The 25,021-nt window shown below is 41.0% G+C and overlaps 1 protein-coding gene across 1 annotated transcript in view; it reads left to right on the top strand.

The window, feature by feature from the left end:
• Positions 1 to 25,021, top strand: part of LOC138756926 (disintegrin and metalloproteinase domain-containing protein 19-like) — a 271,202-nt gene that overhangs the window by 48,789 nt on the left and 197,392 nt on the right. The window contains exons 5-6 of the mRNA XM_069923354.1: positions 13,652 to 13,728; positions 18,852 to 19,011. Of these exons, the coding sequence (XP_069779455.1) occupies positions 13,652 to 13,728; positions 18,852 to 19,011 (237 nt within the window). The remainder of the gene's footprint in view (positions 1 to 13,651; positions 13,729 to 18,851; positions 19,012 to 25,021) is intronic.

Genomic DNA, 25,021 nt, shown 5'->3' with positions numbered 1-25,021 from the left:
ATGTATAGCCTGTGTATCCAGTTATATTGTATCATACGTAACCTCGTATTTATTGTATTTCTCATCGTTCCAGAACATAACTTATCCCATGTTTCCTTTTTTATCTTTATATTTAAATCTTGTTCCCATTTTTGTTTAGTTTTACCATTTGTTTCCTCATTCTCCTTTTCTTGCAGTTTAATATACATATTTGTTATAAATCTTTTGATTATCATTGTGTCTGTAATCACATATTCAAAGTTACTTCCCTCTGCTAACCTCAGACTGCTTCCTAATTTGTCCTTCAAGTAGGATCTCAATTGGTAATATGCCAGCACTGTATCTTGAGTTATATTGTATTTATCTTTCATTTGTTCAAAGGAAAATAATCTATTTCCTGAAAAACAATTTTCTATTCTTTTGATCCCTTTTTTCTCCCATTCTTTAAAGGAAAGGTTATCTATTGTAAAAGGGAGTAACTTATTTTGCGACAATATTAGTTTTGGTAATTGATAATTTTATTTATTTCTTTCTACATGAATCTTCTTCCAAATATTGAGTAGATGATGTAATACTGGAAAACTTCTATGTTGTACCGGTTTTTCATCCCATTTATATAATATGTGTTCAGGTATCTTTTCCCCTATTTTATCTAATTCTAATCTAGTCCAATCTGGCTTTTCCCTTGTTTGATAAAAATCTGATAGGTATCTTAATTGTGCGGCTCTATAATAATTTTTAAAGTTTGGCAGTTGTAAGCCTCCTTGTTTATACCATTCTGTTAATTTATCTAGTGCTATCCTCGGTTTCCCCCCTTTCCATAAAAATTTCCTTATTATTTTCTTTAACTCCTTGAAGAATTTCTCTGTCAAGTGTATTGGCAATGCCTGAAATAGGTATAATATCCTTGGAAAAATGTTCATTTTAATACAGTTTATCCTTCCTATTAGTGTTAGTGGTAAATCTTTCCAATGCTCTAAATCGTCCTGTAATTTTTTTCATTAGTGGATAATAATTGAGTTTATATAGTTGGCCGAGATTTTTATTTATTTGTATACCTAAGTATCTTACTGCTTGCATTTGCCATCTGAATGGTGATTCCTTCTTAAATTTTGAGAAATCCGCATTATTCATAGGCATTGCTTCACTTTTATTTACGTTTATCTTGTAACCCGACACTTCTCCATATTCCTTCAATTTCTTATATAATTCTTTTATTGATAGTTCTGGTTCTGTTAAGTATACTATAACATCATCCGCAAATAAACTTATTTTATATTCCTTATCTTTTATTTTTATTCCTTTTATATTATTTTCTGTTCTTATTAATTCTGCTAGTGGTTCTATAGCCAGCGCGAACAATAAGGGTGATAGTGGGCATCCCTGCCGTGTTGACCTGCTTAAGTAAAATTGCTTTGATATATATCCATTTACTGTCACTTTCGCCAATGGTCCCTTATATAATGCTTTAATCCAATTAATATACTTCTCTGGTAAACTGAATTTTTGCAATACTTTGAATAAATAATTCCATTCTACTCTGTCAAAGGCCTTCTCTGCGTCTAAAGCAACTGCTACTGTTGGCGCTTTACTCCCTTCTACTGCATGAATTAAGTTAATAAATTTACAAATATTGTCTGTTGTGCGTCTTTTTTTAATAAATCCAGTTTGGTCTAGATTTACCATTTTCGGTACATACTCTGCTAATCTGTTTGCTAATAGTTTAGCTATTATCTTATAATCTGTGTTAAGTAAAGATATTGGTCTATATGACGCTGGTGCGAGTGGATCTTTCCCTTGCTTTAGTATTACTGTAATTATTGCTGTTTTACATGAATCTGGTAAGCTTTGTGTTTTATCAATCTGGTTGATTACTTCCAGGAGGGGAGGAATTAATAAATCTTTAAATGTTTTATAGAATTCTATTGGGAATCCATCCTCTCCTGGTGTTTTATTATTTGGTAATTTTTTTATTATCTCTTGTATTTCTACTATTCCAAATGGTTCTGTTAATTTATTTTGTTCCTCTATTTGTAGTTTTGGTAGTTCAATTTAGGTAGAAATTCATCTATTTTCCCTACTTTCCCTTCGTTTTCAGTTTGGTATAATTGTTCATAGAATTCTCTAAAGTTTTCCTTGATCTCCTTTGGATTATATGTGATTTGTTTGTCTTTTTTCCTTGATGCCAATACCATTTTCTTAGCTTGTTCTGTCTTAAGCTGCCATGCTAGAATTTTGTGCGTTTTTTCCCCTAGTTCATAATATTTCTGTTTTGTCTTCATTATATTCTTCTCCACCTTATATGTTTGTAGTGTTTCATATTTTATTTTTTTATCTGCCAATTCTCTTCTTTTAGTTGTATCTTCCTTCATTGCTAATTCTTTTTCTATATTTACTATTTCCCTTTCCAACTGCTCTGTTTCCTGATTATAGTCCTTCTTCATCTTGGTTACATAACTTATTATTTGCCCTCTTATGAACGCTTTCATTGCATCCCATAGTATAAACTTATCTTTCACTGATTCCGTATTTATTTCAAAATACATTTTAATTTGTCTTTCAATGAATTCTCTAAAATCCTGCCTTTTGAGTAACATGGAGTTTAATCTCCATCTATACATTCTTGGAGGGATGTCCTCTAACTTTATTGTCAATACTAAGGGTGAATGGTCCGATAATATTCTAGCTTTATATTCTGTTTTTCTTACTCTATCTTGCATACGAGCTGATAACAAAAATAGGTCTATTCTTGAGTATGTTTTATGTCTACCCGAGTAATATGAATATTCCTTTTCCTTTGGGTGTTGTTTCCTCCATATATCCAAAAGTTGCATTTCTTGCATCGATTTAATTATAAATTTGGTTATTTTGTTCTTTCTGTTAATTTTTTTCCCAGTTTTGTCCATATTTTAATCCAAATTCAGGTTGAAATCCCCTCCTATTAATATGTTCCCTTGCGTATCTGCTATCTTAAAAAAAAAATTGCATAAACTTTTGATCTTCTTCGTTAGGTGAATATACATTGAGTAGATTCCAAAACTCCGAATATATCTGACATTTTATCATTACATATCTCCTTGCTGGATCTATTATTTCCTCTTCTATTTTAATTGGCACATTTTTACTAATTAATATAGCTACTCCTCTTGCTTTTGAATTTTACATGTCCTACCCAATCTCTCTTTAATTTCTTGTGCTCCAATTCAGTTAAATGTGTTTCTTGCACAAATGCTATATCAATTTTTTATTTTTTCAGTAAATTTAGCAGTTTCTTCCTTTTCATTTGGTTATGTATTCCGTTAATATTTAAAGCGTAGCCATTTTATACTTTGTTTATCTTCCCTTTCCGTTTCTCCATCATTACCTTTCCTTCTTATCCATTTCTGCTTTCTTGTTTTGAACACTTTATAAGACAACATTTCTAAATATCAAAGATTTTCCCTATTCTCCTATTTCAAACTTCTTTAACCCCATTCTCCCCTCCCCCTCCTGAGTTGTCCTTTATCCCTTGTCGGACAACCACATCTCCCCTCTCCATTTGGATTTGCGAATTCACTCGCAAACGTCAGCTGATTTTGCAGTGACCGTAACTCATCCCCACCCAGCCCCCCCCAGAAAAGGTTTCAATTTTCATATGTAACAAAGGTCACTCTTTTAATTCCCTCCTTATTCCGTCTATTCCATTTCCCTCCCTTATTAATTCTTGCCTATACTCTATATATTTTCCTCTAAATACGGATACATTCATGTATGCACACTATATATATACACACATATACCCCTTTACACACATACATATAGATCGTGGTCATTTTTACTCTTATTAGATGTCTTCATCTCTCTGCTTGTTTTGTAGTTGTTCTGCAAATTTCCTTGCTTCCTCTGGATCCGAGAATAGTCTGTTTTGTTGCCCTGGAATAATTATTTTAAGTACCGCTGGGTACCTTAACATAAACTTGTATCCTTTTTTCCATAAGATCGTTTTCGCTGTATTGAACTCCTTCCTCTTCTTCAGGAGTTCAAAACTTATGTTTGGATAGAAAAAAAATTTTTGACCTTTATATTCCAGTGGCTTTTTGTCCTCTCTTACTTTCTTCATTGCTTTCTCCAATATATTTTCTCTTGTTGTATATCTTAAGAATTTTACTAAAATGGATCTTGGTTTCTGCTGCGGTTGTGGTTTCGGGGCTAAAGTTCTATGTGCCCTCTCTATTTCCATTTCTTCCTGTAATTCTGGTCTTCCCAGGACCCTGGGGATCCAATCTTTTATAAATTCTCTCATATTCTTGCCTTCTTCATCTTCCTTAAGGCCCACTATCTTTATATTATTTCTTCTATTATAGTTTTCTATTATATCTATCTTCTGAGCTAACAGCTCCTGTGCCTCTTTAGCTTTTTTATTAGCTTCTTCTAATTTCTCTTTTAAGTCTTTTACTTCCATATCTACAAATGTTTCTCGTTTTTCCATATTTTCCACTCTTTTTGCCAATTCTGATATGGCCACTTCCATTTTATTCATTCTTTCTTCTGCATTCTTAATTCTTCTTTTTATCTCATCAAATTCTTGTAATTGCCATTCTTTCACTGATTCCATATATTCTTTAAAAAAAGACACATCCATTGTCTTGCTTTTCTCTTCTTCTTCCACTTCTTTCTGTTCTTCTTCTTCTTCCTCTGGGTTGACCATCTGTTGTTTCCTTGTTTTCTTTTTACCCTCTTCTTTTTTGTTGTCGTTATTGTCTCTGTTCTGCACCTGCTGCTGTGCTGCAGGTGTCTCTCTCAGGTGTGGAGATCGACTCCGCAGCTGTTCCCCCCTCCCGTCAGTGTGTTTTTTTTTCATGTGCGGTTGCGCACTTTTACTCGGCTCTGCGAGCCATTTTTGTAGTCCCGAGCCCGGGACCTCCACTGACCTGTGGGAGCGGACCTCTCTCTCCGCGGCGGGCCTCTTTGGACAGGTAAGGCCTTCACCTTCTTCTTCCAACGTCTTTCCTTCTTCTTTTCTTCCCGTTGGTTTTGGTTTTTCTTTCTTCGCTGCCATTTTCTTCACACTTTTACTTTCACTTTGTTTTGGTTTTTAAGTTTGTGCCTTTGCTTTTTCTCTATCTTTTTTTAACTTTTCTGGAGAGGGCTGGAGTTCCCCTACCGGCCACTACTCCATCACGTGACTCCCCCCTTTTTTCTGTCTTCCATGTTTCTTAAAGAATGGGAACCATATTGCAACCTTGAAATCCAATGGAATCATGCCAGAGTCTATTGATTTTTGGAAGATCATTGCCAATGGGTCCACAATCTCCAAAGCCACCTCTTTCAGAATCCATGGGTACACCTCATCCGGTCTGGGAGTTTTATCAATCTTTAATCCATTCAGTCTTCCTAGCACAATTTCTCTAGTAATCTTGACTGTATCTAACTCTACTCCCTGAAAGCCTCTGCCTGTCAGGGATATTACTAATGTCTTCCACAGTGAAGACTGATGGAAAATATTGATTTAGTTTTTCTGCTATCTCTTAATAACCCATTATAATAACACAACCTACCATACACAAAGCCAGGTTGTCTATCTCTAATCATTTTCTGGCTCTCCAAATAATTGAATATCCGTTCTCTTAGAACACCTTCCAATAATTTACCTACTACTGACGCCAGGCTCACCAGACTATAATTTCCAGGGTTACTTTTGGAGCCTTTTTTAAACAATGAAACAACATGAGCACCCCTCCAATCCTCTGGTATCACACCTGTGGCTAAGGACATTTTAAATATTTCTGCCAGAGCCCTTGTAATTTCTACACTAGCCTCCCTCAATGTCAGAGGGAATACCTTGTCAGGCCGTGGGGATTTATCCACCCTTATTTGCTTTAAGACAACAACCTCTTCCTCATTTTTAATCTTACTTCCCACTCTGTGCCCATTTCCTGAGTGAATACTGATGAAAAAAAAAACACTTACGATCTCCCTCATTTTTTCTGACTCCATACAAAGCCGACCACTCTGATCTTCAAGGAGACCAATTTTGTCCCTTATTATCCTTTTGCTCTTAATATACCTGCAGAACCCCATAGAATTTTCCTTCACATTGCCTGCCATCATCTCTTTCTGGAAGCAGCTGAAAAATGCTGTAGGCAGGTTGGAAGGGGTCCTTATTGATTTTGCACACCCTCTTCAGACAATCAGCTTGGTAGATCATATCAATGATTGGGGGGCGGGGAGGCTGCAGTATCACTTTTGCCATTCTTGTGGTCCTGTGGATTCATCTCTGATACATTTCTCTGCAGAAACCATACCACACTATGATGCAGCCAGCTAGGTCCCTCTCAATAGAGCTTTAACCATATAACCGTTTACGGAGCGGAAACAGGTCATGTCGGTCCTTCGAGTCTGTTCACTAGAACAACTCCATTAGTTCAACCCTCCTGCTCTCTGCCCATAACCCTCCAACCCCCTCACCTCCATGTATACATCCAATCTTATCTTAAATGACAGAAGGGACCTTGTCGCAACCATCTCATTTGGAAGATCATTCCATTCTGCCACCACTCGCTGAGTGAAAAAGCAACCTCTAATATTTCTCCTAAAGTTTTTCCCCCTTACCCTTAACTCATCCCCTCTTGTTCCATTCTCCCCTGCCCTCAGGGGAATGAGTCTGTTTATGTCTAGTCTATCTATTCCTTTCATAATTTTAAATACCTCTATCAAATCCCCTCTCAGTCGTCTATGTTCCAATGAATAAATTCCCAGTCTCCTTAATCTCTCCCTGTAATCCAGATGCTGTAAGACAGGCAACATCCTTGTAAACCTTCTCTGCACTCTCTCCACCTTATCTATCCTTTCTATAATTTGGAGGCCAGAACTGAACACAATACTCCAAACTTGGCCTCACCAATGCCTTAAACAATCACAACATAATTTCCCAGCTCCTATACTCTATACAATGATTTATGAAGGCCAGCATACCATAAGCTTCTTATCCACCCTGTCTCCATGGGAATCTACCTTTAGTGAACTCTGTACCATAACCCCCAGGTCCCTCTGCATGCCTCAATATTCTTCCGTTAACAGCATATGTCCTATTCTGGTTATTTTTACCGAAATGCAACACTTCTTACTTGTCTACATTGAATTCCATCTGCCATCTTTCAGCCCACTCTTCCAAACAAACTAAATCCTTCTGTAATCCAAGAAAATCTACCTCACTATCCACCACTCCCCCTATTTTCGTATCATCTACATATTTGCTTACCCCATTAACCACACTCTCCTCTAAATCATTGATATAAATGATAAACCCAGCACCGATCCCTGAGGCACCCCCGCTTGTCACAGGCTTCCAACCTGACAGACAGTTGTCCACCATGATTCTCTGCTGTTTATCTTCCAGCCACCTCTGAACCCATGTCACAATCTCTCTACTAATTCCTAGAGACTGAACCTTCCTTATTAACCTTCCATGCGGAACCTTATCAAAAGCCTGACTAAAATCCAAATAGATCACTTCCTCCACTCTACCTTCATCCACCTTTTTTGTCACTTCCTCAAAAAACTCAACAAGGTTCGTCAAACATGACTTTCCTTTTACACACCCATGCTGGGTGCCCCTAATCAACCCCTGCCCATCCAGATATGCGTATGTACTATCTGAAGCATACCCTCCATAACCTTCCCCACCACTGAAATCAAACTTAGAAGGTTGACATGATGATGGCTGGTAGCTTTATCCGCCTCAGTCTTTTCAGGAAGTGTAGTTGTGTTGCACCTTCCTGACAAATAAGGAGATGTTGTGTGACCATAATAGGTCACTAGTTAAGTGAACTCCAAGGAATTTGGTACATTCTGCTCTCTCTACTACAGAGTTTTTGATGTTTAGTGGATGGTGGTTGTTCCTGGTTGTCCTGAAATTACGATCATCTTCTTTTGTTTTGTCCACATTGCGACTCTTACACTTGAGGATAGTTAGCATGGCTTTGTGAAGGAAAAGTCATGCCTCACGAGTATAATTGAGTTATTTGAGGAGGTAACAAAAGAATGAAGGTTGGGGGGGTAGATGTGGTTTACATGTATTTTAACAAGGCATTTGACAAGGTCCCCCATGAGTGACTCATCCAGAAACTTAAGAGGATTGGGATCAGTGAAACCTTGGCTGTGTGGATACAAAATTGGATTGTAAGAAGAAAGAGAGAGTAGTAGTGGAAGAAAAGTATTTTGCCTGGAGGTTGGTGACTTGTGGAGGGGCCGCAGGGATCTTTTTGGGACCCCTGCTCTTTGTGATTTTTATAAATGATCTGGATGAAGGCTGGAAGGGTGGTAAGTAAGTTTGTGGATGGAACTGAAGGTTACAAGAGGATATGGACAGAATGCAGAGTATGGCCGAAAAGTGGCAGATAGATTTCAATCTGGATAAGTGTGAGGTGATGCATTTTGGAAGGAAAAAGTAGAAGGATGAGTACAGGGTTAATGGTTGGTTACTTAAGAGTCTGGATGAACTGAAGGACCTTGGGATTTAAATCTATACATCCCTCAAGGTCATCGCACAGGTTGATAGGATAGTTAAGAAGGCCTATGGGATGCTGGGCTTCATTCATAGAGGGATTGAATTCAGGAGTAGAGAGGTCATGTTGCAACTCTACAAATCTTTGATAAGACCACCCTTGAGTATTGTGTTCAATTCTGGTCACCTATAATGACTAGTGGCACACTACTAGTCATTATAGGAAGGATGTGGAAGCTATGGAGAAGGTGCAAAGAAGATTTACTAGGATGTTGCCTGGCTTGGGAAATAAGTCTTATGAGGCAAGGCTAGCGGAGCTGGGACTTTTCTCTTTGGAGTGTAGAAGGATGAGAGGAGACTTAATAGAGGTCTACAAGATTCAGAGAGGCATAGATATGGTGGACAGTCAGCACCTGTTTCCCAGGGCAGGATCTGCAAACACCAGAGGACTTGAGTAGAAAGTAAAGGGAGGGAAGTTTCATGGATACATCGGGGATAAGTTTTTTACTCAGAGAATTGTGGTTGCCTCGAATGCCTTGCTGGGAATGGTGGTGGAGGCTGAAACATTGGGGGGCATTTAAGTGACTCTTAGACAGACACATGGATGAAAGAAAAATAGAGGGCTATGAGGTAGGGACCCTGTGGCACACCACTAGTCACAAGCCTCCAGTCTGAAAAACAAGCTTCCACCATCATCCTTTGCTTTCTTCCATGAAGTCAAATTTCTGTCCATTCTGCTTTGATCCTTGGATCCCATGCAATCTCACCTTCTTGAATAACTTGCCATGAGTTACCTTATCAAATGCCTTGCTGGTATCCATACATATTCAAGTCAAGTTTATTGTCATCTGATTCTTCTTCTTTGGCTTGGCTTCGCGGACGAAGATTTATGGAGGGGGTAAAAAGTCCACGTCAGCTGCAGGCTCGTTTGTGGCTGACAAGTCCGATGCGGGACAGGCAGACACGGTTGCAGCGGTTGCAGGGGAAAATTGGTTGGTTTTTCCTCCTTTGCCTTTTGTCAGTGAGGTGGGCTCTGCGGTCTTCTTCAAAGGAGGTTGCTGCCCGCCAAACTGTGAGGCGCCAAGATGCACGGTTTGAGGCGTTATCAGCCCACTGGCGGTGGTCAATGTGGCAGGCACCAAGAGATTTCTTTAGGCAGTCCTTGTACCTTTTCTTTGGTGCACCTCTGTCACGGTGGCCAGTGGAGAGCTCGCCATATAACACGATCTTGGGAAGGCGATGGTCCTCCATTCTGGAGACGTGACCCATCCAGCGCAGCTGGATCTTCAGCAGCGTGGACTCGATGCTGTCGACCTCTGCCATCTCGAGTACTTCGACGTTAGGGATGAAAGCGCTCCAATGGATGTTGAGGATGGAGCGGAGACAACGCTGGTGGAAGCGTTCTAGGAGCCATAGGTGGTGCCGGTAGAGGACCCATGATTCGGAGCCGAACAGGAGTGTGGGTATGACAACGGCTCTGTATACGCTTATCTTTGTGAGGTTTTTCAGTTGGTTGTTTTTCCAGACTCTTTTGTGTAGTCTTCCAAAGGCGCTATTTGCCTTGGCGAGTCTGTTGTCTATCTCATTGTCGATCCTTGCATCTGATGAAATGGTGCAGCTGAGATAGGTAAACTGGTTGACCGTTTTGAGTTTTGTGTGCCCGATGGAGATGTGGGGGGGCTGGTAGTCATGGTGGGGAGCTGGCTGATGGAGGACCTCAGTTTTCTTCAGGCTGACTTCCAGGCCAAACATTTTGGCAGTTTCCGCAAAGCAGGACGTCAAGCGCTGAAGAGCTGGCTCTGAATAGGCAACTAAAGCGGCATCGTCTGCAAAGAGTAGTTCACGGACAAGTTTCTCTTGTGTCTTGGTGTGAGCTTGCAGGCGCCTCAGATTGAAGAGACTGCCATCCGTGCGGTACCGGATGTAAATAGCGTCTTCATTGTTGGGGTCTTTCATGGCTTGGTTCAGCATCATGCTGAATTATACTCATCTGATTATACGAATATAAACAGCGTTCTCCAGTTCTCAGTGTAAAAACACGCAGACACACAACTCAACATAATACACATATAGACAAACAATGCATATGCAGGACAAGTATTTCATCTATGCAATAAGTATTGCTTCATGAATATGAGAGTCTCGGATGGTTAGTGTGAGCAGTTCCTCTTATCGTTCAGCATTCTCATGGGCAGAAGCTATTCCTCAGCCTGGTGGTGCTGGATCTGATACTCCTCTATCTCTTCCCAACAAGAACAGCTGAAAGATGCTGTGTGCGGGGTGGAAGGGTCCTCAATGATTTTGTGTGCCCTCTTCAGACATCGATCCTAGTAGATCACATCGATGGGGAGGAGGGAGACTCCAGTGATCCTCTCTGCCACTCTTATGGTCCTGTGAATTGACCTCTGATCCATTTCTCTGCAGCAACTGTACGAGGACACTCTCGATGGAGCTCCTATAGAAGGTTGACAAAATGGTGGCTGGTAGCCTTGCCCGCTTCAGTCTTTTCAGGAAGTGCTGTTGCTGTTGCACCTTCCTGACAAGTGAGGAGATGTTGAGTCTCCACGATAGGTCACTAGTTAAGTGAACTCCAAGGAAATTGGTGCTCTCCAATCTCCACTACAAAATTGTTGATGTATAGTGGAGGGTGGTCATTCAAAGACTTCCTGAAGTCCACAATCATCTGATTTTTCTTGTCCACATTGAGACTCAAGATGTTTCTCTCACACTATTTGACAAGATGTTCCACCTCTTCTCTGTAGTGCAACTTGATTTTGCTGATGAGGTGAACTACTGTTGTGTAATCTGCAAAATTGATGACACTGTTGGAGCTGGAGTGATGCAGTCATGAGTTAGTACCGTGAACAAGAATGGGATGGGCACATAGCCCTGAAGTGCGCCAGAGCTCAGCATGACAGTGCCCGACATCTCTGCCCTCATCAACTTTCCTGGTCACACCTTAAAAAAAACTTGATCAGATTTGTGAGACATGACCTCCACTGATGAGTTGTAAAGTGCTGCACTGTAGTAAGTCAAACCAGGGTTGGACATGCACAATATATGGTGGGGCTGTGGGAGTGTTATAGAAAATGATGATCTTGGTATGCAGGTGCATAATTCCATGAAATGGCAACTCAGGTGGACAGGGTGATGAAGAAGGCATTTGGCAGGCTTACTTTCATTTAGTTTATTGAGTAAACAGGTCAAGACTTCGTGGTTCAACTGTACAAGACATTAGTGAGACCGAAAGGTACATGAGATTATGATGGGCTTAGATAGGGTAGACAGGTAGCACCATATTCCTGGGGCACCATTAGCAAATACTGGAGGATATCTGTTCAAGATGAATGGAGGAACGTTTAGGATTTATAACACAGAAAAGGATTTGCAGGAGTGATGGTGGAGTCTGGTACAATGGGGAAATGCAAAAGTCCTTTAGATACATGTGGATGAAGGAAAACTGGAGGGCTATGGGTGTATGGTAGGGAAGGATCAGATTGTTGTCGTGTAGGTTTCTATGGGTCTGCACAACATTGTGGGTCAAAGGTAATTTTTCATGAGATTACACTCAGAATATTATGTGTATCAATCGAAAGGATATCAATAAATTGGAAGGGGAGCAGAGGAGATTCACCAGGATGTTGCTGGGACTGGGAGGGCTGAGTTAGGGAGAGATTAGGTAGGGTGGGTTTTTTTCCCTGGAGTGTAGGAGGCAGATAAAATCATTCAGGCATGGATACAGTCTTTTGCCAGGATGGGCGATTAGAAAACAAGAGGACATGGGTTTCTGGTGAGAGAAGAGATTTAAGAGTCACAGATGGGACATCTTTTTCACCTGTATCTAGAATGAGTGGCCAAAGGAATCTTTAGAAGTGGCACTATTTTAATTTTCAAATGGCATTTAGATAGACAAATTAATAGGAAGGCTTGGAATGATTTGGCCAAATGCAGGAATATGCGATGGGCCCTGCCAGCTAACATGGTTGGATTGGTTGAGTTCCATACCCTGTAACTCTATGACTTTATTCATAGAAACATAGAAGATAGGAGCAGGAGTAGGTCATTCGACCCTTCGAGCCTGCTCTGCCATTCAACGAGGTCATGGCTGATCTTAAAGTTCAGTACCCCGTCCCCGCCTTCTCTCTGTAACCTTTAATACCCTTATACTGAAGAAATAGATCTAATTCCCTCTTAAATATATTTAATGAACCTGCCTCTACTGCCCTCTGTGGCAATGAATTCCACAGATTCACCACCCTCTGGGTATAGAAATTCCTCCTCATCTCGGTCCTAAATGGTTTGCCTATTATCCTCAAACCATGGCCCCGGGTTCTGGATTTTCCCATCCTTGGAAACATCCCATCTGCATCCATTCTGTCCAGTCCTGCCAGAATTTTATAGGTCTCTATGAGATCCCCTCTCAATCTTCTAAACTCCAGCAAGTACAATCCCAACTTGCGCAATCTTTCCTCATAAGTCATTCCTGCCATTCCAGGTCTCAGCCTGGTGAATCGCCTCTGCACTCCCTCCATTGCAAGAACATCCTTCCTTAGATCAGGTGACCAAAACTGCACACAATACTCCAGGTGGGGTCTCACCAAGGCCCTGTACAGCTGCAGGAAGGTATCCTTGTTCCTAGACTCAAACCCTCTTGATATGAAGGCCAACATACCATTTGCCTTTTTAACCGCCTGCTGTACCTGCATGCTCGCCTTCAGAGACTGATGTACAAGTACCCCTAGGTGTCTCTGCACTTCCCTATCTCTTAATCTATTGCCATTCAAATAGTAATCTGCCCTCCGGTTTGTATTACCAAAATGGATAACCTCACATTTATCCACATTGTAGTGCATTTGCCATGTATCTGCCCAGTCCCTCAATTTATCCAGTATCAATGTGCCACTCAATTTGTCCTGACAAATTGATGATGAACGTTCTTCATTAACCCCTGTGGAGAAGATATTATTTGGAAGTTTATATCAGTTCTGTAAGGGTAAACAGTGTTCCTTTTTAATACTGTAGAAAGTCATAGGTCATGGTGAAGATTGGGTGTCAGTCAGACAATTCTATTTTCTATGCTATATTTTATCCACGATTAGCTGGTTTGTTTGGTCAACTGTTTAAGCAATTTCTATCTTTCCCCATACACCAATGTGTATTTACAATGTTGAAATGTTTTCTCTCCAGAATCGCTGTTACTATGAGGGGACAGTGAGGGGATTCTTTGGATCCCAGGTCGCAGCAAGTGTATGTTCAGGACTTGGGTGAGCATTGACTTGTTCTTGAAACTAGGGAGTTTACATCACTTCTCAATCCTCATTTTATTCTCCCCATCTTCCCATGAACAATAGGTTTTCCACTCACCTCTGCATTTGGCACAATTTATAGAGGCCAATCAACCGATCAACCCACATATCTTTGGAGCATGGGAAGATGCTGAAACATCCACAAGAAATCCTCGTGCTCACAGGAAGAACATGTACATTCCATACATAGAGCTCTGGGGTTCATGGGAGTAGCAGTTTACTTGCTGCACCTCAGTCCCCCTCTTCAACCAAACATGGAATCATGAAGTTACAAAGCAAACTAACATGGAATGATCCAGTATCTGTGGAAACATGTCCTATGGCCTTCCTCAAGCATGTTAACCAGGCTGTCTTCCTAAGTTAGTCCTGCATTTGACCCATATCCCATGAAACACTACAGCACAAAAACCAGCCTTTGGCCCTTCTACTCTGTGCAACCAGAGCTCTCCATACCCCTCCCATGCATGTGCATATCTAAGTTTTTCTTGCATGTCAAAATTGAGTCCTAATTCACCACTTCAGCTGACAGAATAAATAGGAGCAGGAGTCGGCCATCCAGCCCATCAAGTCTTCCCTGCCATTTAATCATGAGGTGATCCATTTTCCCACTCAGCTCCATTGCCTAGCCTTCTACCTATAATCTTTGATGCCATGGCTAATCAATAACCTATCGACTTCTAACTTCAATGGCCTGCCTCCACAACTGCCTCATCTCTGTTCGAAGCCGACACCCTTCAATGAATCTCTCCAAGATTCTTGCACAATGGGAAACCCTTTTCTATGTGTACTCTGTCCATGCCCTTCAACATTTGAAATGTTTCAATAAGATCTCCTCTCATTCTTCTAAATTCCAATGAGTACGGGCTAAGAGCTCTCAAAATCTCCTCATGTGATAACCCTTTCATTCCCAAAATCATCCCTGTGAACCACATCTGTACCCTCTCCAACATCAGCACAACCTTTCTTAAATATGGAGCCCAAAACTGCTCACAATTCTCCACTCAAGGTCTCACCAGTGCCTTCTAAAGCCTTAACATCACATCCCTGCTCTTAGATTCTATTCCTCTTGAAATGAACGCCAGCATTGCATTTGCATTCTTCAACACTGTTTCAACCTGCAAGTTTACCTTCAGGCTATCCTGGATGAGGACTCCCAGGTCCCTTTGCATTAAGGTATTTACAATTTTCTCTCCATTTAAAAAATTGTCTGCCTATTAATTTTTTCTACCAAAGTGCATGACAGTCCACTTTCTGACATTGTATTTCATTTGCCACTTCTGTGCCCATTCTCCTAATCTATCTAAGTCCTTCTGCAGCCTCCCTGTTTCCTTAACACTACTTGCTCCTCCACCTACCTTTGTATCAACTGCAAAATCGGCCAAAAAGCCATTCATTCCATAATCCAAATCATTAATATACAACATTTAAAGAGGCGGCCCCAACACCAACTCCCATGGAACATCCTCGCAACTGGCAGCCCAACAGAATATGATCCCTGTATTCTGATTCACTACCTCTTGCCAATCAGCCAATGCTCTATCCATGCTAATATGTTTCCTTTTATACCATGGGCTCTTATCTTGTTAGGTAGATTTATGTGAGGCCCTTTGTCAAAGGGCTTCTGCAAATCCAAACACACAACATCCTCTGCTTGTCACTTCTTCAAAGAATTCCAATAGATTTGTCAAGCAAGATTTTCCCTTAAGGAAACCATGCTGGCTTTAGCTCATCTTGTCATGTGGCTCCAAGTACTCTATAACGTCATCCTTGAGAATCGACTCCAACATCTTTCCAACCACTGACATCAGATCTATAATTTCCTTTATGCTGCCTCCCTCCCTTCTTGAATTGTGGGTGATATATACAATTTTCCAGTCCTCTGTGATCGTATCATATTGATTCCTGAAAGATAATTACCAAAAGCCACAATCTCTACTGCTGCTTCTTTCAAAATCTGAGCGTGCAATCCATCTGGTCTGGGAGACTTATCCACCCTCAGAACATTCAACTTTCTCCCTTGAAATAGAATGATCCAGAAGTATGCAATCTGAAGTGTACTCTCTTCTCATCCCTGTTACCCTTCAACATCTGACACACTGTTAATGTCTTCCACTGTGGAGACCGATGAAATATACTCATTTAGTTCTTCTGCCATCTCCTTATCTCCCATTATTTCTTCAGCATCCCTTTAAACAGTTGACCTTTCACCCTTGACTCATGTCCTCTTGTTCTTGTTTGACCTAACGTCAGTGAAAAAACCCTGCTTGCATTTACTTTGAAGCTCCAGCGTTTAAAGTCCTAACCTGTGTAACCTTTCCCTATAACTCAGTTCCTCAAGTCCTGACAACATCCTTGTAAGTCTTCTCTGCCCTCTTTCAATTTATTGATATTGTTCCTGCAGTTCGGTGATCGAAACTGTACACAATCCTCCAAATTTGGCCTCACCAATGTCTTGTTAAACTTCACCATAACTTCCCAATAGTGACAATTGCTCTGCTTCTATCTTGAACTGACTGATCATAAAGTGATGGCAAACTAAGGAAAATCACAAGTTCTTTTTTGACATTTGCATAAAAGGTATTGAGCACACTCTTGTTGTCTGAATAAGGTTTCAGGGTGGATGGAGGTGGGGAGGATATTTGGGCTTTTTTGGATGATGAGGAAAATAAAGGTTCTGGTAGAGCAAGAAGGAGGCATGGGGCAGGTATAAGCAGCTGGGATCAATTGGTAACCTGGAGGAGTTCTGGAATCTGAGGAGCAAGCTAAAAAAGATGAGGAGGGCAAAAAGGTTACAGGAGATAAATCAGACAAATAACATTAAAGGATAATCACAAAGACTTTATTAAAGTTCATGAAGGGGAAAAGGGTAACCAGAGAAAAAAATGGGACCTGAAGGAATCAACATAATCACTCTGTGAGGAGCCACAGAGAGGGCCAAGGTCCTCAATGAGTACTGCTCCTCTATTTTCACTGTGAAGAAAGACAGGAGGACTGGAGAACTTTGGGCAGTCAATGGGAGTTCTTAACACAGTCAGTATTGCAGTTCAGGAGGTGCTTAAGGTCCGGATGTGCATGAAGGTAATGTCTTCGGGCTGATCAGATATATCTAAGAACACTGATTACCTTGGCTGAGATTTATGAATTGACATTAAATACAGGTGAGATGCCAGTAGATGGGAGGATGGCAAATATTGTGCCTCTATTCAAGAAAGGCTGCAGAGAAAAGTCTGGGAACTACAAGCCAGTGAGCCTAACATCTGAGGACAGTAGGTTACCAGAGAAGATGTACATGCACTTTAGATAGATAAGAGTTGATTAGAGATAGTTGGCATGGTTTTATAAGTAGGAGGTCATATCTCTTAAATTTGATTGAATGTTTTGGAGATGTGACCAGGAAGGTTGATGAAGGCAGAGCTGTAGATGATGTATGTTCAGCAAGTCATTCAATAAAGTTCCACATGGTAGGCTGGTCTAGAAGGTTAGATCATGTGGCATCCAAGGTGAGATAGCAGGAAGATCGAAAATTGGCTTCAGAGAAGAAAGCAGAGGGTGTTGGTGAAAGGTTATTTTTTTAGACTGGAGGCCTGTGACCAGTGGTGTATCATGAGATTCTGCTGTTTGTCATCGACTGTATATCAAGTGATTTATGATTTAGATGAAAAAGTACATGGTACGATTGGCAAGTTTGTAGGAGTGGAGATGGTTGCCAAAGATTTCAGCAGCATCTTGATTGGTTGGGCAGGTGGGCAGAGGAATAGTTATTGGGATTTAATACAGAAAATGGGAGAGGTTGCATCCCCTCTCAACCATCTACGTTCCAAGGAATAAAGTCCTAACCTCTTCAATCTTTCCCTGTACTCTGGGTATTTAAAGCCAGGCCTCATCCTTGTAAACCTTCTCTGCCCCCTCTCCACCTTATCTATATCCTTCCTAGAATTTGGAGACCAGAACTGAACACAATGGCCTCACCAACACCTTAAACAATTTCAACATCACTTCCCAGCTCCTATACTCTATGCTATGATTTATGAAGGCTAGCATATCAAATGCCTTCTTAACCACCCTGTCAACATGGGAATCTACCTTCAAGGAACGCTGCAACATATCTCCAAGATCTCTCGGAGTTCTAACGTGGGTAAGACTTACGCAGGGTAAGGGTATGATAAAGGTCTGGGATGCGTTGTAAAGCAGAAGGATCTAGGAATACAGGTACAATTTATCTTGAATTTGGAGTAATTGGTAGATAGGGTGGTCAAAAAAGCTTTTGGATCATTGGTCTTTATCAGTCAGAGTATTGAAGTAAGGAAGTTGAGAGGTCATATTACAGTTGAACGAGATGTTAGTGAGGCCCCATGTGGAGTATTGAGTTCAGTTTTGATCATTGTGTTTCAGGAAAGATGTTGTCAAGCTGGAGAGGGTGCAGAAAAGATTTATGAGGATATTGCCAGGACTTGGAGGCCTGAGTTACAGGGAGAGGTTGAGCAGGCTGAGGCTTTTTTACTTGTAGTACAGGAAGATGAGGGATGATCTCAGAGAGGTGTACAAGATTACACGAGGAATATAATAAGTGAAATGCACCAAGTCGTTTGCCTAGAGTAGGAGAATCAATAACCAGAGGACATAGATTAAGATGAGGGTCGATAGATTTAATAGGAACCCGAGGTATAACTTTTTATTTCCACAGAGAATGACAAGTGTATGGAACAGACTGCCGGAGGGGATGGTTTAGGCATGTACTCTTGCAACATTTAAGAAATATTTTGATGGATTCTTGGATCAGGGGCATTTGGAGGGGTATGGGTACAGGCAAGTTGGACCAAATAATTTTCATGCTCTAGGACTTCATTTATTTAAAATTTAAATTAAATTTAGACGTACAGGATGGTAACAAGCCCTTCCGGCCCACAAACCCATGCCTCCCAATTACTCCCAGTTGACCTGCAACCTCTGTACATTTTGAACAGACTTTATAATCTGTATAATTAGTTTGGGGTGTAATTCATAATTGGCCTCTTTACTGTTGTTCTTGTCAGTGTTTGAAGCAGATCTAATCTTTATTTTCCCCCATTTTTTGGTATTAGTGCTCTAATAATTCTTACTAATGCGAGTTATGTTATTGAGCACCTTGAGGGAGATGGACATGGTTACCACTTGATATTTAGACCTGAGCATCTGAAGTTAAAGGAGATTCAGTGCAGCAGTGGGCACCTCATCTCAGAATATTTTCAACACCCAGTCCAGGTAAGCATTGTACCTTGTGTTTTTCATGTAGATACTTGATACAGATATCAATCACAAAATTCTGTAGATACCATGGCTGAAGTAAAAACACAAAATGCTCAGCAGGTCAAACAGTGCCCTTTATGTAGCAAAGGCAAAGATACAGAACCAAAGTTTTGGTCATCAAAGTGTGAGAAAATGCCAGCAAGCGTCCGAACAAAAAAGTAGGAGAGGGGAGGGGGTGGTGGCAAGGCAGGAGATGATAGATGGAGAAAAGAGGGAGGGGACTATAGATGACATTTTCCTTATTCTAATCTATCCTAATTTCAAAGTGGCTTCTTTGAAGTGCCTTAAGCTATGATATTTCGAATTTTGATCTATTTAATCCAACAAATCAAACTCTGGCTGTTACTCTCTGCAGTTGTAATTTGTTACATTAAGACATTCATAACAATGAATAACAAAATATTTACTGTATAACGATACAAAGATATGTAGAGATACTAACTTAACGAAATACACAAACTTTAAAGAGATTCATAACGGTATTTAGAGACAAAAATGCAAAGAAAAATTTCTTCAACATGTTGTAGAACAAGGAACAAGCTGTTAGGGTGGATATTATGACATATGACATCATAGTCACTATGGTAACACTACAAACAATAGTTCTCTTAAAGAGACAGGCAGAAAATTAACTCAGAGTTTAAAAAAAAACAAGGTTTTAACCTTTACAGGGACAGCAGCAATGAGGAGGAGGGGATGGCAGGACTGTGTGGAAGGACAGGAAAAGGGGGAAGGGGAGAGAAAATGCAAGTACATTTAAAGTCAATGTTCACGTGTGTCTCTGTCTCTATCTTCCTCCGAATTGCTACTTTGCTTTAGAGATGGCCTTTCTCAGGTCATACCTGGACTTGCTGTAGAGATTTAGATCCCCAGCTCTAAAGTCCTTGAACAGGTGGTTGCAAATCCTCTGATTTATCCAAGGCTACTGGTTGGGGAACTGTTTTATATCATTATACTCGTCCACGCAGGTCTTGATGAAGTCAGTGACACCTGTTGCACATTCATTCAAGTCTACGGATGTTCTTGAACATGGACTAGTCCATCAATTAAATGCAGCCCTGGTCCTGCAGATGCTGCTTCTCCATACTTTCACTGTCTTCACAACTTGTATTGTGGTCCTCAGTCTCTGTTTGCATGCCGGGAGTAGAAGTGCAGCCAGGAGATTAGACTTGCCAAAGTGTGGTTGAGGGATAGCTCAGTTAGCTTTCTTCATGGTGGTGGAGCTGCGGTTGAGTGTGTTGGCTACCCTGGTCTCGCATGTGAGGTGTTGGTGGTACTTTGTCAGAGACTTTTTCGGATTGGCCTGATTAAAGTCCCTACAATGATCAGGAAGGCATCAGGATGTGCTGTCTCATGGCTGTTAATCACAGTGCTCAGTCCCTCCAGTGCCAGCCTGTTGTTAGTCTGGGGCAGAATGTACATTGCAACCAGGATGATGGTGGTGAACTCCCTCGGCAGGTAGAATGGCTGGCAGTTAATTGCCAAATATTCCAGATCGGGGAGCATGACTGGGACAAAACCATCATGTTTGTGCACCACAATGTGCTACTGCTGAGGACAGATTGGAAGTGATCGGTGCTCAGTGAAGTGATCTCCCAGTCTGCACCCAGTCTCTCCGATGTAGAGGATACCATAATGAGATCACGAGAGGCAGTAGATGACCCCTGAAGATTTGTAAGTGTTGCTTCACTTAGAAAGCTGTTTAGGTCCCTGAATGGTGGTGAGGGAGGAGGTGTGGACACAAGTGGAGCATCTCCTGCAGATACAGGGGTAGATGCCAAGGGAACCACAGACCATACGATGTAGGAACAGAAATAGGCTATTCAGCCCATCAAGTCATTTCATAATGGGCTGATCCATTTTCCCATTTAGCTTCTCCCCATAATATTTGATGCCCTGGCTAATCAATATATATCCAATGATCAGGCCTCCACAACTGCCTGTGGCAACAAATTCCACAGATTTACCATCCTCTTGCTGAAAAAAATTCCTCCATTATTCCTCAATTGAGCCGCCATTTGATCTCTAGAAATCTTGATTTTCATGACATTGAGCCTAATTTTCTCCAGATTTATAAACGACATAATATCTAATGGCCATTGATTACGTGTAGGCAACAACTCTTTGCATTTTAACAGAATTGCTCTAATAACATATAACCATATAACAGTTTATGGCATGGAAACAGACCATCTCGGCCCTTCAAGTCCATGCAGGTTCACTCAAACAACTCTGTTAGATCCCCCCGCCTATTCTCCGCTCATAACCCTCTAACCCCCTCTTATCCATGTATATATCTAGCCTCCTCTTAAATGAAAGAATTGACTCTGCCTCAACTATTTCCTCCCGAAGATTATTCCATTCAGCCACCACTCTCTGAGTGAAGAAACATCCTTGAATGTTTCTCCTAAAATTTTGACCCCTTACCCTCAACTTGTGTCCTCTTGTTTCAACCTCTCCTGCTCTCAGGGGGAAGAGTCCACTTGCATCTAGTCTATCTATTCCCTTCTTAATTTTAAACACCTCTATCAAATCCCCTCTCAGCCATCTACGTTCCAATGAATAAAGTCCTAACCTCTTCATCTTTCTCTGTACTCTAGGTATTTTAAGCCAGGCAACATCTTTGTAAATTTTTTCTGCACCCTCTCCACCTTATCTATATCCTTCCTAGAATTTGGAGACCAGAACTGAACACAATGGCCTCACCAACACCTTAAACAATCACAACATCACTTCCCAGCTCCTATACTCTATGCTATGATTTATGAAGGCCGGCATACCAAATGCCTTCTTAACCACCCTGTCAACGTGGGAATCTACCTTCAAGGAACGCTGTACCATCACTCCAAGATCTCTTTGTTCTTGTGCATTCCCCAATGTCCTCCCCTTTACTACATATGTCCTATCTTGATTATTTTAACCAAAATGAAGCACCTCACACTTCTCTACATTAAATTCCATCTGCCATCTTTCAGCCCAACTCTCCAGACAAACCAAATCCCTCTGTAATCCCTGAAAACCTTCCTCGCTATCCACCACTCCCCCTATTTTTGTATCGTCTGGGTATTTACTTACCCAGTTAACCACCTATCATCCAAATCATTAATATAAATTATGAACAACGGGAGTCCTAGCACCAATCCTTGAAGTACTCCGCTCATCACAGGCTTCCATCCTGACATACAGTTGTCCACCATGACCCTCTGCTGTCTCTCCTCCAGCCACCTCTGGACTCATCTTACTATTTCTCTATTAATCCCTAGTGACTGAACCTTCCTTACATGTGGAACCTTATCAAAAGCTTTGCTAAAATCCAGATAGACTACATTAACTGCCCTACCCTCATCCACCTCTCTTGTCACTTCTTCGAAAAACTCAACAAAGTTCGTCAAACATGACTTCCCCTTCACAAACCCATGCTGGGTGCTCATGATCAATCCCTGCCTAACCAGATATTTATACACAACATCTCTAAGAATACCCTCCATAACTTTCCCTACCACCGAAGTCAAACTTACAGGCCTATAATTACTTGGCCGACACCTCGTGCATTTTTTAAACAACGGAACTACATTATCAACCCTCCAATCCCACGGCACCACACCCTCCTCCAGTGATCGTTGAAAAATCACTGACAGTGCTTCCGCTATTTGCTCCCTGACCTCCCTTAACATCCTGGGGAAAATTCCATCAAGAGACCAGGAGACTTATCCACTTTTACTGACCCTAGAAGCTCCAAAACCCTCTCTTTACTAATCCCTCTCTTGCTAATAAAATGGAGAATGCTTTGATTAGAAGATAAAATAATATTTATAACTTTAGAAAAACCAAATAGTGCAATTACCAGATGTGGATCTAAAGTGATCCTAAATAGAGTTGAAAAAGTACTAAAAATGCCAGTCCCATATTTTTGCAAATTTGGGCAAGTCCAGAACACATGTAACAAAGAGACTGTGGTGCTGTGAGCAGTGAGAGAGACACAACCACCACGTTGAGGGTCATTAATGACTTTTTAATTCACATTCAGCGGGCCCCTATAAGGGCAGCAGGAGCTCAGTTACCTGGTGCATTGTGACGTCATGATCGCTGCCCAGGGTGGGCGCTGGAAGGGATACTGGAGTCAGAGCGAAACTTCTGACGACGCCATTTCCCAATGACTGCCCCACCATGTGGCGATACAAGCGGGGCCGGTTCGCCATGAGGATGTGCGCAGCAACAAGGCATTGAATATTTTACATTTGTCACAAAGTGAAATAATATCAGAATAAATTTGAGCAAGTTTGACTTTGGAGAAATGAACACGATTTAGCACTTTGATTTGAGTAAGACTGTGCTCAGTACACAATGATGAATCGTAAATCAGGCCCAAAATTGAAGTCCATTCTTCCTCTGAGAAAGAGATATTCAGATAATACTCCCATTCAGTTTTAATTTCATTTAAAGAAATTGCTTTCTTATTCATTAGTTAATAATATAAAGCAGATATCATGCCTTTATGAGTAAATTGTAACTCGAATAGTTTATCGATAATATTTGGTTCAGGAAGAGTAGGAAATGTTAAAAGCTTAGAGCAAACAAAATGTTGAATTTGATAGTATCTGAAATAATGTCTAGTTGATAGGTTAAATATCATCCCCATATTGTTGTATAAAAATATCTTTAAAACTATTAATACCTAAAAAAATTCCATTCTTGAAAACCGGCATCTAAAATAGCTGGTTGAAATAAATAATTAGATGTTATAAGACTTGTAACTATAAATCCCAAAAGTCCAAAAAAAATTCTGAATCTTCAATCTATGTGTCATTATTAAATTCTTTGTTAATTTCGGCTCCGAATCATGGGTCCTCTACCGGCACCACCTACGGCTCCTAGAACGCCTCCACCAGCGTTGTCTCCGCTCCATCCTCAACATCCATTGGAGCGCTTACACCCCTAACGTCGAAGTACTCGAGATGGCAGAGGTCGACAGCATCGAGTCCACGCTTATGAAGATCCAGCTGCGCTGGATGGGTCACGTCTCCAGAATGGAGGACCATCGCCTTCCCAAGATCGTATTATATGGCGAGCTCTCCACTGGCCACCGTGACAGAGGTGCACCAAAGAAAAGGTACAAGGACTGCCTAAAGAAATCTCTTGGTGCCTGCCACATTGACCACCGCCAGTGGGCTGATAACGCCTCAAACCGTGCATCTTGGCGCCTCACAGTTTGGCGGGCAGCAACCTCCTTTGAAGAAGACCGCAGAGCCCACCTCACTGACAAAAGGCAAAGGAGGAAAAACCCAACACCCAACCCCAACCAACCAATTTTCCCTTGCAACCGCTGCAATCGTGTCTGCCTGTCCCGCATCGGACTTGTCAGCCACAAACGAGCCTGCAGCTGACGTGGACTTTTTACCCCCTCCATAAATCTTCGTCCGCGAAGCCAAGCCAAAGAATTTTTGAATAGAGATAGGTAAAGATAGTACCGTCCACAGGGAAGTACTTCAACTCCATCTCAATCCAATTATGATATTCATCTGTCTTTTCACAATGCAACAAAAATAGCATATTTCTTATGTTTGTAGCCCAGTAGTAAAAGAAGAAGTTAGGTAGGGCTAATCCTCCAAATCAGGATTTGGTCACAGAGCAATAGCAAGGTGTTCCAGTTCTAAGTCAAAAAGCAATGGGTTCACAGGACAGCCTTGTCTTGTGCCTCATTGTAGTTTTAAAAGGTTGGATTGCTTGGAATTGGTACGAATTGAGGCCATTGGAGATGTATATAAAAGTTTTATCCAAAGTATAAAAGCTGGGCCAAAATTAAATTTTACTAGGGTGGCAAATAAATATTCCCATTCTGTGCTATTGAATGCTTTTTTCAGCGCCTAAGGATGAAACGCACTCATTGTTATGAGTAGAAGGTGTATACATGATATTTAGTAATCTATGGATATTATAATGTCTATTTTTAATGAAACCTGTTTGA

This window comes from Narcine bancroftii, chromosome 3 (genome assembly GCF_036971445.1).
Source record: "Narcine bancroftii isolate sNarBan1 chromosome 3, sNarBan1.hap1, whole genome shotgun sequence".
Taxonomy (NCBI): Eukaryota; Metazoa; Chordata; class Chondrichthyes; order Torpediniformes; family Narcinidae; genus Narcine; species Narcine bancroftii.
The sequence above is the reverse complement of the archived record's forward strand: the minus strand, read 5'-3'. Positions and strand labels throughout refer to the sequence as shown.